Genomic DNA, 16,896 nt, shown 5'->3' with positions numbered 1-16,896 from the left:
CTCTCATACATAAACTTTATCTTATATTACCTCATCTTAACAGTAATAAAGCATTAGTTACATCATTAGTTCCAACTCTAATTTAACAGCATGTTGAAAAGGAAGCAAAGCCACAAATGAGGTCATTCCAAGACTCTATCAGGGTACTTGTAACCTGATTTTGCTGAGCTCCCTGATCAATACCGTCCCCAAGCTCTCTCGCACACACACACACACACACACACACACACACACACACACACACACACACATACACACACACTGAGGCCTGGACTGCTCTGCGCCCTTTGCGGCTTCTTTACACATTTCCTCCAGCTGCTCCACCGCCATCAGCCCGAGTCCACCTCCGCAAAGTCACATCCTGACACCGGCTCTTCTCAAACCCTTTCCCCGGGAGCAGCTCGGGCCCGCCATTTCCCCTGTTTTAAAGCCCCGTTTTAAAGCCCAACAGCGGCAGCGGGGGGAGGAGGAGGTGGAGGAAGAGGAAGAGGAGGAGGAGGAGCGGCGACGACTGGACTGGCGGAGCGGCGGAGGCAGGAGGAGACACGCAGGGATCCGGTGTGGCACATCGGGATGAGCGCTGGACGGAGACCCGGGGCGGATGAGTCAGCTAGCGGAGCCTGCGCCGCATCTCCGTGAGAGCAGACAGACTTCCACAGCCATCGACACATCCACACATCCCGGCTTGTTGTTGTCATATTCCTCCGCTTGTCTTTATTCCGCCCTCCCCTGCTCGGTTGCCATAGCCTAGTTTTGATTTTTGGATTTTTTTTTGTAGCTGGGGCAAAAGGGGGGTCCGGGCAAGGTTACAGACACTTTATTTCATTTTGTACTTCATTTTTGATCCACTGAGGAGAAACTATTACAACATTATCGCGATTTGAGAGTCTTTTGTTGCGTTCACTGACCGGCTGAAGGAAGATGTCGGGGCAGAGCATTACGGACAGGATAACTGCAGCCCAGCACAGTGTAACGGGATCTGCTGTGTCCAAAACCGTATGCAAGGCCACCACACATGAAATCATGGGCCCCAAAAAGAAACATTTGGACTGTGAGTATTTTACCCGAGTCACCGATCACACACGCTCACAATGAAACGCGGCTTCGCTGGCGGAGTTATGGCGGAGGATGGTGGAGTGAGCCAGGCCTCAAAGCCTCAGCATAGGCTACATGCTACTGCTGGCTCATGTTGGAGCAGTTTAGGCCTAAGGGACAGAATACAACACATAATAAGGGTTTTGATGAAAGTGCAGCAGCGTGACGTGTTTGTCGATGATGTTATTTAGTTAATTTCCCTGTGAGATGTTATAAAAACACGTCTAGCTGCTGGTTATTATTCAAATCCCAGATCTCTTGTCTGTATGTGTCTCATCTAGACTTTGCTCCCAGCTTGCATGTTTATCATCATACATAATGGTATGTAAAGAGTCATTTATTTGATTTGATCATTTGCTGTGAGTAGAGTGCTTGTTTCAGCTGCTGAGCACCAGAGGAGTGTGTCCGTGTCAGTGGGCCCATATGCACTCAGGCCTGGAAGCCACATTGACAGGAATATGCTTGCAGGCATCTCCCATCTTCTGCTCACCTGCAGGAAGACAAGTGTGTGTTTCAGCCGGACACACACTGTACTGGACTGGACTGTACTGTACTGTTCTGTTCTGTACATACCAATTGAGTAATGTGATACCTCCTGTGTACTCCTACAGACAACACGAGAGGAGAAGTATGGAAATGCAGGGTGTTGGTGAATGAATGAATGAGTGAACGAATGAATGTTGCTGGCCTGTAGAGGAGATGTCAGTAGAGTGATGCCAGTATGTATATATTGTAATTGAAATGCTTCCAGTATCACATTTGTTGATTGATAAGTTATGGGCCCATCTTATAAGGAAGTGAGTAGGGGAAGTGATGCATCTTGGGAGGGTTAGGGGCCAATCTCTGAACTTGAACATGTCACGAACAACACTAGAACAATTCCAGGTACACATCCTAGACTGCCTGGATGACTGCCATGGAACTTGCTGACTAATATAACTCCATAGCTTTTTCTCAGCATTAGCTGCTTTCATTGGAGTTGAATGATTATGAGGCTTGAGTTCTGGAGGCATCCTAAACGCTCTGTGAGTTTTACAAGATGGACAAACTAGGCCAGTGTGCAGTGGCTGTACTCACGTACTGAATGTATAAAAAAAAACTGTGGGTAAAAAAAAATCCCGCAAGAATTCTCGGCAGAAGTGTGTCAAGATGAATGGAGAAGATCTATGCTAGGCTCAGAACTTATCAGTCAAGGCTGGTATCCAATAAGACATTGTGTGGTCACACTGATACACACAAAGGTAAAATAGTCAAACCCTAGAGCTGCAATAGTGGATTTACAGGATATTGTTGATGATAGTAATGGCTCTGTGTCATTTTAGTGTGAGACATTATAGGCATAGACATTAACATTTTAGGTTCTTGACAGGTTATGGTTTGACTTTGAAATAAAATTGGAACTGTGTGTTTTAGATTGTGTGTTAGCGATCGGTTTAAATCATATACCGTATATTACAAAACGGATCCCTTAACCTAAACATAATGTGTCTCATGCTACCGTCTTACTTGGCCACTTCTGGTTATCAAATGAATCTACAAGAAGTTCATGCACTTGTTGAATGAACTGAACCTTTTCCAATTTAGAAATTTGACATTTTTTCATATTGAAATGATACATCTCAGCTTGAAAATGGCTCTTTCATGCTACAATTTAAATATGAAAATGGTTTATTGTAATGTTTAGTGCTCAGAAACATCCAGCTGAGCTTCTTTCAGCAGAGTACAGGTTTGATCCAGTACAGCAGAATTACCTCTGGCTAACCCTAACAGTATTATAACAGGCACTACATCAATTGTAACATATTGGGAATTATTTTCTGATTCTCAGGCAGAAATGGAGGAAATGGATGTGACCGTCATTAAAAAAAAGATTTCAAGCTTCATATCCATCACAGCAGCCGTGTTGCATAACATGAACACTCTGTCCACTGGTTAAAAAAGAAGTTGCAGGTTTCTCACCTGTTGTGTAGCTCAGGTCGACTCCCCTGAGCTGAGTGGGACTGACTCCTCTCACTATGCAGATAAAGAGAGAGAGGGAGAGAGTTTCATCTTCTCATTCATGTTGGTTTGGGTGATGGGCAGCATGACTGGAATGTGCTGGATGCTACAGCTGTCTTTGCCTGCGTCCGTTGGTTGGTTTGTTTGAAGGATTCATCAAATTGTCCTGAACTGATGTTGTGGGAAGGTGAGGTGCAGACCAGGCATATTTATTTCATTGTACCTAGTTGGTGCAATTTGGCTGTGAGTCCTGTTCTTATTAGAGTCATTTCTGCCCTTAAATGCCAGATGGTCCAGTGATAAACCCTGATCTTACAGCCTGGGCAGAGGTATGAGCTCTATTAAGGGCCCTTGTAATCCTCACTGCTCTCTGACTGGCTCATGCAACAGGACACAATGAATTATTGATGGTTTTGAGAAAGTGTGACAGACAGATCAACCCACTTCTCTCAATCAACGACTCACCTTCCCCAAAAATGTGTTTGATCACGCTAAACACAAGCAGATACAACATCACGCCTCATCATGGTTATTACATCAATAGGTGCGTACGGAAAGAGTGATGTCAGCTATTGTAGAGCACAATGATTGTAAGATGACAGCGCTGTGAGTGCTCCCCCTCCTCCTTCTCCTCTCCCTCGGTCTTCTGTCGCCCATGCTAGCTGCTGCTCCTCTGGAAGGTTATCCTGTCCTACTTAGAGTCCCCCCCCCCCTCCCCTGCCTTTTGAAAAGTCAAATATAGGACAGAAAGGGAGACCCAATTAGCCATCAGTCTGATCACTGCTGTGAATGGCAGGGTTGTTAGCACTCATGGCTAATGATGGACAACACGACGGACGTACTGGAGCCATAAAGAGGCTGACGAAGTGGGAAACACGGGGATAGCTAACAGACACAACTGTGGGGGTTTGCCAATTAAGGCTGTAATTAACAAAATGGCTCTGTATCTACTGTAGCCTTAAATTTGTTGTGCTGTAGATCCTTTAATGCCGCGAGACTTAAGAGTGCTTTGATTTAGAGGGATACAAAACCAGAACGACACAGAGACTCAGTGAATGACTGATTTTCCAGCATTTGACTAATTGATTCAGCTCGAGTCGATACTGTGTACAGGTCACCAGCACACGCTTTGTGGACATACGTGATGTTTTGCAGAGGACATGAGTCACGTCGGCCTGTTTTTCGGCTCAGTTCTGCGAGGATCAGTGGGTGTCTCTGTTCTGTTGTCATCTTCCATTTTTACATAATAGGAAAAAGCTCAACACGGTGTCTGCTCTGTCATAAATGGGCATCTGAAGTGCATCGAAACTGTTGAATGGATAGAATTTTAAGTATTTAACTGGACAATCAGATGATGTTTCGTCTCCATCTGCTAGTATAAATCTGTCAAACTAAGACATATTGACATCAAAATTGTGACATTGAAAAAACTATCACAACGTTCGCTGTTGTTTCACATCGCGGCATGGCATACCTAGCTAGCTACAAACTAGCATACCATGACAGCTATCAAGTGCTAACTGGGGATGTCAACATCTTGAAAGAAGTGGCATTAATTTATCACGTTCATATGTTGCATTTCATAATGCAAGTTTGGAATTTAATTCAAGTTGTCAGTGGTTGGACGCCATTGTTGACATAGCAATGCGGTTGCTAGGCTAGCCACAGGACTATGTTTCTCAGTGAAAGCTTGCAATTTGTACTTATTTGGTATTAAGCTGAATTAAAACCAGGATAACATGTCCCCTTGTGTTAATTAGTCATTGCTTACATATTTGCCAGCAGCCCTGCGTGCATAGTTTACATAGACTTGGATGATTAATGGCACTACAAGAAACAGCAGCTGGTAGCTTTGGTTTGAGTTTTGTTCCCTTCAGCATTCCTGCACAAATAACTTATAATTACATCTTGGTTCTACACAGGGTGTTGCACAGTGCGCTGCCATGAGGTAACCAGCTGAACCGTGTAGTGTAACCGACCCTCTGAATCTCCCGTTTCTTTCTCTTCCGCCTCAGATTTGATCCATTGCACCAATGAGATGAATGTGAATATTCCCCAGCTGGCCGACTCGCTGTTCGAGAGGACCACCAACACCAGCTGGGTGGTGGTGTTCAAGTCGCTCATCTCCACGCACCACCTCATGGTCTACGGCAACGAGGTGAGCCTCAGTGCGCAGATCACCGAAACATGACCGCAGCAGATTGTTATGACTTCATAATGTGGCAAATGTTGCAGAATATTGTATTTAGAATTGTATTTAAAAATGTTTTCCCCTCACACAGCGTTTTGTCCAGTACTTGGCTTCAAGGAATACACTATTCAACCTCAGTAATTTTTTGGACAAAAGTGGGTTACAAGGTAAAAACGTGATGGCAGTTGTTGCACGTCAGCCTTAAAGGTCCCAGTATACTGCCATTACTTGTGCTTACTAGAAACACAAAGTTCTAATGGCTGACACCGGGATAAAACGAACCCTAGTTCTCACAGACATTTTGGCTGTATCTGTGGGCGGGAACCTGGGAAAGGGTTCTAGTCCCTGTTTTGCTGCTCCGGAAACTCCTATTGGTTGGTTTGGGTACCTTTAGGCACCAAAAATAGTTTGTCTTCGTTCCTCCTCAGGACGGAAGACAAACTGTTGCGGCAGGCGCCAAGTCCTGTCGCCTGCCACCAACTGTGAGCCTCTTTCACCACTGCCTTTGGTGCCAAAAATAAATCAACTTGCATTCAACGACTGTGTCGTTTCGATGTTTTATCAAATGTCTTTAAAGTATACTGGGATCTTAGGTCATACACACAGATACTTGAAATTAAACACCATTTTCAAATGAATTGCTGTGACTTGTGTTAATTAAAAGTGTCCGCTGCCTTTCTGTCCCCAGGTTATGACATGTCCACGTTTATCAGGAGGTATAGTCGATACCTGAATGAGAAAGCTGTTTCATACAGACAGGTCGCCTTCGACTTCACGAAAGTTAAGCGAGGGTAAGGAGCGGTCTGATGTAAACTGAATACCTACACAAATTACTTCAAGGGATTTAAAAAAAGGTCACACTTCTTGATTGCTGCTCCCTTCCTCCCTCTGTCCGTCTCTCTGTCTCTGTCCCCTGTGCTGTCTTCCGCTCCGCTACATGTCGGTGCAGGGTGGACGGTGTAATGAGGACCATGAATACAGAGAAGCTGCTTAAGACGATCCCCATCATTCAGAACCAGATGGACGCCCTCCTCGATTTCAATGTGAGTCTGAGGTGAAGCCACCCACGGCTGCTCTGCCTGTGTAATAAAAGAAATAGGGTCTCGTCTGTCTGGATCTTGCAGATTGTACAACCGGGGAAGCTGTGAGACCAATGCTGCGCTTGTCCTCTTAACTCAATTGTCTTTTCTCAGGTTAATGCCAACGAGCTGACTAATGGAGTTATCAATGCAGCCTTCATGCTCCTCTTCAAAGACTCCATCAGGCTCTTTGCCGCTTACAACGAAGGCATAATCAACCTGCTGGGTAAGAACGCAAGCTTTCTCTTTATTCTAACTGGCGAGGGAGGGGTGTGGGCCAGCGAGGGGTTTCATTCTTGTCCCCACGGTTACAGCTTTTAAGTGCTTGGTTGGGACACCTGCACCTGGAAGGTATAGCGTGATCTTCCTGCCCCTCCCAGTGTAATTAGAAACTTCTTTATGTAACTCTGTGGAGCAGGGATTACATGGTGGCTTCTGAGAGTTCCCTGCTCCCACGGTGCTTCAGGTAGTTATTATAGACATTTGAACAGGCGACAACGTCGTCTTAATAGGTGGTGCTTTGATTATTGTTATTGGCTGGTTTGAGGCATTCTGTGGTTGATAAAATCCTGGTCATGTAAATTTTAATAGTGATCATAATCATTTTGGGAAGTAACAGTAATCAAGACATTTCTATTTTCTTTCAAATCCGCTCTCATATCATCTCAGGAAAGCAGCCGATGAAGATGAGATGGGGTGTTTTGTGGTCGTCATTTCTTGTGTAATTACTGATTTTGTTCATGTTTGCTAGACCAGAGCAAGCTGGCTTCAGTCATCATCACAAAGCCACACAAATGCAGTTTTAATAACACCTGGTTATTGACTGAAAGATATCAGTAGCGGCTAAAGAAAGCCTTAGCGTTTCAAGACAGAGGATGTGTTGTTGCGTGTACTTTGATCAAAAAACAAGGTTATTAATCTAAATGGGACTTCCCTGGTAAAATAAAGTTAATATAAATAAATTAAAATAAATTACGTAGCGGATGGTTTATGGAAAAGTGTAGGTATACTCATCGTCAAATATTTGTAGAAACTCTGCTTGTTGTAACAGAAATTCAGCTCGAAAATTCTGATTTTTTTAAAAGGATGAACATATGAAACACACATGAAATATATTATATACACAATATATTTTGAAATATTCATATTCATATATTCATATTTTTCGGTGGACAAAATGATCTGAGTACTGAAGTTCCTGAGGTATGAAAATGACTAATTTACACCCTCTACAGGCTGAAAAGAGAACTTGACAATATTCTGGGATTGCAAATGCTCCTATTTTCCTCTTTCCCACCATACAGAGAAATACTTTGACATGAAGAAGACCCAGTGTAAAGAAGGTCTGGACATTTACAAGAAGTTCCTCACCAGAATGACCCGGATATCAGAGTTCCTCAAAGTAGCAGAGGTAAAGTCTGGTTTCCTTAAATACACAAAGAACATGGTTAAGCCCAAATCAGTGTGCAGGCTGCAGCAGCCGAGTCACACCGAGTGAAATGATGACAACGTTGTTTGTTTTTCCTCTGACAGCAAGTGGGGATCGACCGAGGAGACATCCCAGACCTGTCGCAGGTAAGAAGAACAATCTGAGGACAGTCTAGAGACATATGTCCACTTTGAATTACGAATTTCTTTCTTTCTCTCCATTTCTTTCTTTGTGTATAAACTGCACAAATGCCCCCTAAAATAAGACACTTTGCATGAATTTCTTCTCGAGTGCATGTTTCCGCCAGAGGGCTTCTTCATCTTCTTCTTCTTCCCCTCTTATTCTCTGTCTTGTTTTATATTTATCTTGTTCTTCTGCTCCTCTTCAGTTTCCTTCTTTGCCTTTTTCTCATATGTACCAGCGTCTACTCTCTACAGTAAATAAAGGTGTTAGTCTGTCCTTTTATGTTTTAAAATAAGTGACAAAACATTCGCTGTGTTTACCTTCAGTATTTCCTACACAGTGACAGTTAGACATTTCCTGATTACACCTGATGCACACACATTATCCTGCGGTGCTTTGGGGAGAAATATTGATGGAATATTTCCTCCCTGAGTTTTGCAGCTAAATTGCTTCCCCCCTCTGACTGTCACCACCTTTATATTCTGTATTCTCCCTTATCTTTCCACTTTAGTTCACAGTTTGTGTAAGTACTATCCTTTAACTCTTCTTCTGTGTCTGTGACTTGCTTTAATGTTGTTTCTTGCATGCCTCTGCTCTTGACTCTTGTCTCCTACATTGTGGTGAAAGCAGTTGAAGGAGCTGAAACGCTCTGTGGTTAATGGTGTTCACTTTTGGTCACGTGAGGCGTGTAACCCAGTGTAGCTCATCCAACTTGGCTGCCCTGCTGTGCTTAGAGACACGGTCGATTCAACAACGCCCTCGGTTGTTGAAAGTCCTGTGGTGTTTCATTCCACTCAGATGTTGCTCTCATCCTCAGTATCTTTTCTGCTGGAATGCTGTCATGGATCAGTGGTGGGTAGCTAGTGAAGGTGTTCTACCTGTGTGTGCAAAACAACAACCTCCAATCAGAGGTTTCAATTGGTTTGCTACATCGCAGTCAGTTTGATCTTGTGCGACGTTAGATGTTCTCTCTTCATGCTTGGTTGCCCACCACTGTCACATATCGTTTTGTGTTGTGCAAATAGATATACCTACAGTGTGTGAGTACGAAACGTGCTGATGATGATGTCTTGTGTCATAACAGGCTCCCAGTAGCCTGCTTGAAGCTCTGGAGCAGCACTTGGCCTCCTTAGAGGGCAAGAAGGTCAAAGACTCCACTGCAGCCAGCAGGTAAGGCTGTGTCAAGTCTGAGTTATGTGGTTATGTTGCGTGAAGCAGGTGTATTGTTGCCACGGTTACCGACAGTTTAGAGCAGTTTAGAGTCTGATGTGTATTTGGGTTTCCCTCCAGGGCCAGCACTCTGTCAAACGCAGTGTCATCGCTGGCGAGCACGGGGATGTCCTTCACTAAAGTGGATGAGCGGGAGAAGCAGGCGGCACTGGAGGAAGAGCAGGCTCGTCTCAAGGCTCTCAAGGTATCCGCGCCGTTTACGAACAGCGCCACCGCGTTCGTGACAGACGACTGCAGTGTCTCTGCCAGCGTTTTTAAAATGGACTCTCTCACCCAGGAGCAAAGGCTCAAGGAGCTCTCCAAAAGGCCGTCCTTTGCCACCACCGACACGTCGCCCGTTTCCACCACTGGGGGCACAATCAGCACAGCACCAGCCATAGACTTCTCCACAGCCAGCTGCTCTAATGGGTACTGTACTGTCTGACCAAGGGGGATGAAGAACGCGGTTTTGGAGAAACTTTAGAAAATCTGAAAACTTCAATTCGTGATGTTATTGAAAATATCTCTGCAATGGATTTGCAAAAAACAGTTGCCATAACAGCCTTGCAGGAAAATCGTCTGCATTTCTGTTTATTTGTCACTTAAGATTAGACAATGGTTTTGCAGTTTTGATAAGGGGCAGAAAAAAGAAAATATTAAAACCAAAAAGTCTGGATTTTTCAGCCGCCGCTGTTTTCTGTCCGCAGTGCTTTGAAGATGGAGAGCGACCTCTTTGACCTGCAGTCGTCTTTCCAGCCGTCCATGCAGTCGGGCTCCACAGGGCTTCCGGTGGCGACGGCGTGGGCAGGTGAGGCATCACCGAGTCGCAGCCTGAGTTGCTGCTCCCCCAGGAATCTTCCATGAGCCGTTTCTGCATGCCTTCCTTTCTCTTGTTTGTTGTCTTGACTCTGATGTCCTCTTCTTCTTTGCTCTCTGTCTTCTCTCTCTCTCTCTCTCTCTCTCTCTCTCTCTCTCTCTCTCTCCTCTGCCTGCGTAGATCCTTTCACCTCCGGCGAAGCTGGAGATGACTCCATGCCCAACCTTAACCCTTTCCTCTCAAAACTCGTTGTCGATGCCGCTCACTTACCTGTCGTGTCTTCAGACGGTGTTAGCTTTTCCTCTAGGACATCTGCTCATGAAATGTTTGGTGGTAACGACTCATTTTGTTTCTTGTCACTCTTGCCCATTTCTCTGTAGTGACGTGTTTAAGCAGCATGACTAACTTGCATGTTGACTGTGTGCTGTAGTGTAAATCCTCTTATTTCTGATGAAGCAAAGTCTTATTTCCCTCTGTGCATCAACCAAGTAGGACCCCACTAGAGCAGCCACACACTCCTCCCCTCCATTCTCTCTCTCTTTCTCTGATGCTTACGCTGTGTGTCATGCTGTGTTGTTTTAGATACGTGCCGTAGAGCTTTAAATTGAACACTGCTCTTCTTTTACCAATGCTATTTTTGATTCTCCAGATCGTTACAATCCCTTTATTGACACAAACTCATCCGTTTCAACCAATTACAAACGCACAGTGCGGATAGAACACTCCATCTCAGGTACTTGGATGGCTCACCATCAGCCCATGTTTCCTGCAAACATAGGCCCCTGATCCTATACCTTACCCATGGGCCCTTATTGTTACATGTACATTAATATGGACTTAAACTAATCCTAACCCCTTAGGATCCTTAATATCCTGCTTTCTGCTATATTTGACTTTACTTAAACTGAATTGCAGTTAGTAACCCTGGACACATGTTAGCCGTCCTCTTCCTGCGTGTATTGCTGTTTCCCACCTGTCACTCTGGCCACGGCCTTGAAACGCCTTTCCTCTCGCTGTCCTCTTTCCTCTCTCCCTCTCCCTGCTTCCTGTGGTGTGTCAGACTCCTTCTGTGGTCCAGTGTCCGTTGCCCAGCACCTCCCACACCAGGCTCCCTACCCCACTGAGCCCTCTACTGTAGCAGGTCTATTCAGAGGTACTGAAGGGTTAGCTCAGTTATATTAGACTCTCCATCCCAGTGTTTTAGATGATCACGTCCAGGGGGTCAGGGTAGAATCCAAAATCCGGGGTCCCATGTTTTCTCTCCCATCTCTGGAAATTCATTCGTCACGTTTGATCCGTCGCCTTTTCCGTCTCTCTGAAGGATACTCGACACCACAGGGCCCTCCACAGCAGCCAGCAGGGGGACTTCAAGTGGACTTTGAATCAGTTTTCGGAGCCAAAGCTACAGGCAGCAACAGTCTGAATCCTGAAGGTGAGGATGAAATGAGAAAAGAAAGTTGATGAGCACATAAACATGTTAACCACCAAAGCTTTAGAGGAGGAGGAGGAGGGAATATCTAAGTATGTCGTTTGCTCTCAGACATCTGTCACAGATTGCACAAACACCTGCAGCAGCAGCAGCATCCCGGTCGTGCAGGTTTTCTACAGATGGCAGCACATTCAGTACAGGCCGCTGTCTTCCTTGCACTATTTTTACCGCACGGCAGCATTAGTAACAGAAAGCAGTCCGCATGTGCAGAATGTCACTTTATCTTCGTCTCTGACCAAAGCCGAGCTGAAACGCACCACAATGTAAACAAAGCCTGCAGGAAGCCTTTTCTTATTGAGATCTGTTCAGAAATTCTTCAAATAAGCAAGATGACACGGGGAATGTTTGTAGAACGATCTCACCCATTTCCAACTTGCTGACAGATTTTAATACACCCTTTAACACAAGACCACATGTGAGATATAAAAAAATTATCATTTATTTTTCACCATGAACCTTGAAATATTAATTTAAATTTCCCTCTAAAAATAGGACTGGGACTTAAAGATGGATTTAGTGTAATGTTAACATTTTCATTGTTGTTGTATATATTGTGTACTTTGAAAGTGCATTGACAAAATGCATAAAACATGTTAAAATGTGACTCTCTCCTTCATAACCTGCTTGTTATCCGTTATTGATTGTGATGTTAGACGCTGCTGGGGCCATTTTAAAACCAACTCTCGCTGGCTCCGGCCTGCCATCCAATCAGCAGCCAGAGAAGCTGGTGTCAGACGACCTGGACTCCTCCTTGGCTAATCTAGTTGGCAGTAAGTGTTTTGCTTGTGGCTCTTCAGCAAAGTAAACACAGAGGAGGCTCATCAAAGCAAATATTCACACAGACACTGAATATAAGCAGACAAACATCTGACACCTTCCTGTTTCTCCCTTTCAGACCTCGGCATTGGAAACGGCACAACGAAAAAGTAAGTGATGGCTGAGCGCCGGAAGCTTCCGTGCAGCAGCAGCTTTGTCTCTGCGTGTGCTGATGCTAATGTGAACTGCCTTTATCTCCAGTGACATCCACTGGAGCCAGCCAGGCGAGAAAAGATTGACCGGCGGCACCAACTGGCAGCCAAAGGCAGCGCCGACTACAACCTGGAACCCCGTCTCCATGGTGACACACACACGCTGTAGTTCTGACGCTATCTGCCTTTGTGCTTATTTAATGCTTGTCATTTACTGCTAAATAATTATTCTTGTCATAATGTGCATAATGTTTGTGATGGTAAATGCTATGTTCCTATCTTTTCTCTGCAGCCCACCTCAATCATGGCCTTCCCTGCCACCACACCCACAGGCATGATGGGATATGGCATGGTTAGTGTTGTATCGCAACTTTCAAATGTCCTCATTATCAATCAGCTATTGGATTAATGGACTGATCTTTGCGGTTCTGATATGAGTTTGCTGTGTCGCTGATATGAAATAACTTCCTCTGTGCCGTTGTGATACTTTGCAGCCTCCACAAATGGGCTCCATGGGTATAATGAATCCACCCACCATGATGTACAGCCAGCCCGTGATGAGGCCACCCAACCCCTTTGGCGCCGTGTCGAGTGCTCAGGTGGGTGAAAGGCAGCGAGTCTGCCCACTGTGCCCACACCAGTGCATCACACAGTCACAATCCATTAACACAGTCGGAGTAAAGTTGTGTGTGTGTGTGTTGTGTGCCAGAGTTAGTCCTTGTTGTGCGTTTGAACACTGACGTCAACGTTCTCATTAACCGTTTACTCTGTGGAATGGGAAAGGGGCAAAACTGTTAGTCATCGCCCTCGTTGTGCGACTTCCTGTTCTCCCTTTTATTAACCTTTTTCTTGGTACGTCACAGCTTTTCCGAACTAATCTCATCACTCCCTCGCTCGCTCTGGGTGTCTGACTCTCTGACTTCTCTGGTCCTCCCGCCTCCTCTTCCTCTGTCTCTCCCTGATGTAGCCCTCTGCAGCCTCTAGTCCTTCCAGCCAGAGTCCTCTCCGAGCCCCTGGACAGGACCCGTTTGCACACCTCTCTCTCAAGGATTTCTTGTAGACCGACTCTTTAGGTACAGCATGCTCACTTTGCTTGTGGATGAACCTGCATGCGCCACATGCTCAGTGCTGATTCCTTGCTCTCCTTTTGTCTTGTGCCGTTTGCATATCCTTGTTTTTCATCCGATTCTCTGTTGTTTTTTGTCTTGTTTTGGTTCATTTTATCGTGATGGTTTGTTTGTAGCTTGTTGATATCCTGCCTTGTCTTGTCTTCTATTGATACAAATGTCCATATCTGGAAGTTTAAGAACAATTAACTGATGCTGCCTTCACGTACTATCAGAAATAGTGTATTTATGAGTTACTTGCATACTAACAGCCAAAATAAGTGGGAGATGGATATTACCAGTGTCAACAAAGATAGTGATTGATACATAAATGACCTAATGAGCATTTTTATATATTTTTCTAAATAATTTGCTGCCACTGGGTGTTAATTTGTTTGTTTTAGTTTTATTTATTCCCAGTTGAACTTGAATGTGACACATGGTCATTATGAGATCTGGGATTTAACTTCTTGTGTTAATAGTTTGAGTAATATTGTGTATGTGTGTGTGTTGCCCTTCATGCAGATGCAGTTCATGTAATATGAAGGAAGTGTCTCTCGGAAGATGAAGCACTTAGCAGTAAAGCTTTGTCCTCGTTGCAGTCGTAACTCTTCAGAGAAACATTCACACGCCCCCAGAAACAGACATGTCAAGAACACAATGGTGCAACGACCGTCAGAAACCATGGTAACCGTGTCCAAGTGACGTTTGGCGATAACTCACACCCATTATTGTGTAATCTGTCCAAGACATTGAATGATGCTGCTGTCTAACCACCCCCCGTAAAAAGGAGTCCTTATCTGTAAAGGTAGTTCCGGGTGCTGAGAGTCTTTGATGTTATGTATTTTGGAAATACTGTGGTTGGATGTAAAGGCTGGATGTGGGGGAGGGGATAGGGAGGTGGCAGGAAGTGGCGGTCCTTCCCTTTCTTGATCCGATCCATCAGTCATCCGTGTCCCACAGTTATTTCCCTGTCACTGCGTAGTGATGCTAATGACGTTTACACCTGTTTTAGTTTTTGTCTTTTTTACCGTGTTTACAGTAGACATTCCTTGTGTGTTGTTTGTATTTATTTATGATTATCAGTTTTAAGATTTGGGGGAAAAAAATGTAAAGTGTAAAACTCTACAAATACAACGAACACCTGTGGGAGTGCTTCAGCATTAAACAAGGATCTCAGACTATAGCTACTATGTAAATTTACACCTATTAAGCGGAATGATAGAGCACTAAATATTCTCCAAGTTTTGTGTTTTAAGATGAATTTTTACTAGATGAAAAATTTCACAGTCTCCGTTGTACTTAAAGTGCAGGGGTTAGAGTACGAGTCAGTTATCTACAGTATATAGTCGATTCTGTGCCTATAGGGTTTTGGTTTGTTGGGTTCTCACACTGGGCGGTGGGCTCCGTTTGCTTTAAGCTTGGCATGCCGTCGACTCTCTGACCGTATTCAAGGCTGCCTTTAACTCTGAATGTGAAAGAGTTGTCTTCATGTTGCACACATCTTTCCATACTACAGTTCCTCACTGAGCGAGACGAGAAGACAGTGGCGTCTGGTGGCTGTGACGGGCCGCTGCGCCGGTGAAAGGAAAACAACAAAAAAAGAGAAGGGGTCACGCAGATTCGATGTAAATTAATTGTATAAAAGATCCAGAGGAGCAGTAGGGGGGGAGTGGAGCGCTGTTGATCGGCGCTCTGTGTATATAAATACTGACTGTTCTTTGAGTGCAAACGTGAAAGATGTATGAAATATGAAAGCAATTCAATCAAATTTGACTCTACCTAAGTTTGATTCAGGATATTCTCTGCGTTTGTCTCCGCAGATCTTTTCTTTATGTAATTAGAACGTGTAGCAGACAATGACTCAGACAACGTCTTTTTCTTTCTTTTACAAATAAAGAGCAGCTTCCACAAACTCCTGTTCTTGTTGTGTTGCTGGATGCTTCCCCTTGTGGGGGATTCAAACTGCTGTCCCTGTGTCTGCATGTCTATTGATTACTGATTGTCAATAAGTGGATTCAGCCTCTCAATGTTCATGCCTCATGTTCAGCCTGGTTATCCTGCGCTGCCAGCAGGTGGGACAGTACTGTCAGTTCAATAACGCAACCGACCCACTCTCACATGGAAACAACACTTTCAAAATGAGCAGAACGCAGAACACAGCAGAAGTATCAATCTTGAACCTGCCATGTTTCTGTTGTAAAGAACCACTTTTTTTTTTACACACATACACACCAACCTCCAAACGAACAGCCATAAAAGTGTTTGAACTTGATATTTCACAAGAGCAACCTAGTTAGCAATATGGTCAACTACCTAGCAAAGCAAGCGAAGCAGCGTTTAGCATCAAACAATCCAACAGAAGCTGACAAGGCACAACAAAAACAACAACAGCCAACACAGCAGGGCATTAAACTTTGACATGGAGTTATAACACACTCACAGTCATAAAACCGCCAAAATACGGAATAAATGTGGACACTCACTGTCAGTTGGAAGCTTGTAATGTCCTGAAACTATCCAGAGTCACGGTAAGGCTCCAGCCAGGGCCGTGCAGTGGTCTCGCGCGCAATTCTTAAACAGTTGACACAAAAACTGACCAATCACTTTGAATGAATATTACTTTCTCCCGCCTCCAATGACGTCAGCTTCTAAGCTTTCAATTGACATGTTGTTTGCTAAATGCAGTATTTGAACTTCAACTTCTCTCTTTGAATAAAACCAAACTGGGATGGATTCAGTTTTCAATGGTGCAAAATAGATATTCTAATATCGAACTGAACTGTCATTTTGAGCCACTTTCCTTTCGTATTCCCAATTAATTGTCATTAAAATCCCATAAAGATGCGTGAAAACCCTCATCATTCAATTCCAAAATATGTCCAGAGAGGAATGTTGTTGATAATTCCAATGTTTATGCATTGGTGGTAAGAAAAAGTGACGATTTTACCACCACGAAAACTTCAAAACAAAGTCACGGTTTATGCATTGTCACGTACGAGCTGCAAGTGAACGCATTCAACGCAACAATCATGTTGACTCAGAATGTTAGTGTTGATTCTTGAGTAAATTACACTGCTTGTACTTGTTTGCTTCTGCAATACTTCTAACTTTTCCTAGCGGTGTTTTTCATCATTATTCATCTGTTTGGATCATTGAGTTTGAATCTTCACTGTCCACATGAAATCACTTTATTTACCCTCCAAGCTGCTGACGTGACGCGCAGGTGAGGGAGCGCCTGCTGTCACACACGCTAAACACACGCACGCCTCTTTATCAAACACAGAGGCCACCTGCTGGACGCCACCTGCTACTACACCACACATGGACAC

At 44.3% G+C, this 16,896-nt stretch overlaps 1 protein-coding gene across 6 annotated transcripts; it reads left to right on the top strand.

The window, feature by feature from the left end:
* The first annotated feature begins 338 nt into the window (after nt 1-338).
* Nucleotides 339-15,477, top strand: picalmb (phosphatidylinositol binding clathrin assembly protein b). Of its 6 annotated transcripts, XM_076146493.1 has the most exons (22): nt 339-1,051; nt 5,109-5,251; nt 5,376-5,451; nt 5,973-6,075; nt 6,234-6,327; nt 6,478-6,589; nt 7,668-7,774; nt 7,897-7,938; nt 9,060-9,145; nt 9,266-9,389; nt 9,483-9,613; nt 9,892-9,992; nt 10,182-10,334; nt 10,651-10,734; nt 11,062-11,154; nt 11,323-11,433; nt 12,144-12,260; nt 12,386-12,416; nt 12,508-12,607; nt 12,751-12,810; nt 12,953-13,057; nt 13,426-13,940. In XM_076146493.1, exons 1-22 carry the CDS (start codon nt 922-924, stop codon nt 13,516-13,518), a joined length of 2,196 nt encoding a protein of 731 aa, XP_076002608.1. In that variant the 5' UTR covers nt 339-921; the 3' UTR covers nt 13,519-13,940. The 6 variants fall into 6 exon arrangements, with proteins under 6 accessions (XP_076002608.1, XP_076002605.1, XP_076002604.1 ...); XM_076146490.1 differs by lacking the exons at nt 10,651-10,734; nt 11,062-11,154; nt 13,426-13,940 and adding an exon at nt 14,090-15,477; XM_076146489.1 differs by lacking the exons at nt 10,651-10,734; nt 11,062-11,154 and having other exon boundaries at nt 9,486-9,613; nt 13,426-13,939.
* The last annotated feature ends 1,419 nt before the right edge of the window (nt 15,478-16,896 follow it).

This window comes from Genypterus blacodes, unplaced genomic scaffold, assembly GCF_046128005.1.
Source record: "Genypterus blacodes isolate CSIRO-AG114 ecotype Tasmania unplaced genomic scaffold, CSIRO-AGI_Gbla_v1 ptg000032l_1, whole genome shotgun sequence".
Lineage (NCBI taxonomy): Eukaryota > Metazoa > Chordata > Actinopteri > Ophidiiformes > Ophidiidae > Genypterus > Genypterus blacodes.
This window is presented reverse-complemented; position numbering and strand designations above follow the sequence as displayed.

What these genes read in the sequence shown, in the direction of transcription:
- picalmb (XM_076146493.1), top strand. Translation starts at nt 922, where the DNA reads ATGTCGGGGCAGAGCATTACGGACAGGATAACTGCAGCCCAGCACAGT. An exon ending in ACATCCCAGACCTGTCGCAG is followed by an intron (nt 7,939 to 9,059) that starts GTAAGAAGAACA and finishes GTGTCATAACAG; the next exon opens with GCTCCCAGTAGCCTGCTTGA. An exon ending in GGAAACGGCACAACGAAAAA is followed by an intron (nt 12,417 to 12,507) that starts GTAAGTGATGGC and finishes CTTTATCTCCAG; the next exon opens with TGACATCCACTGGAGCCAGC.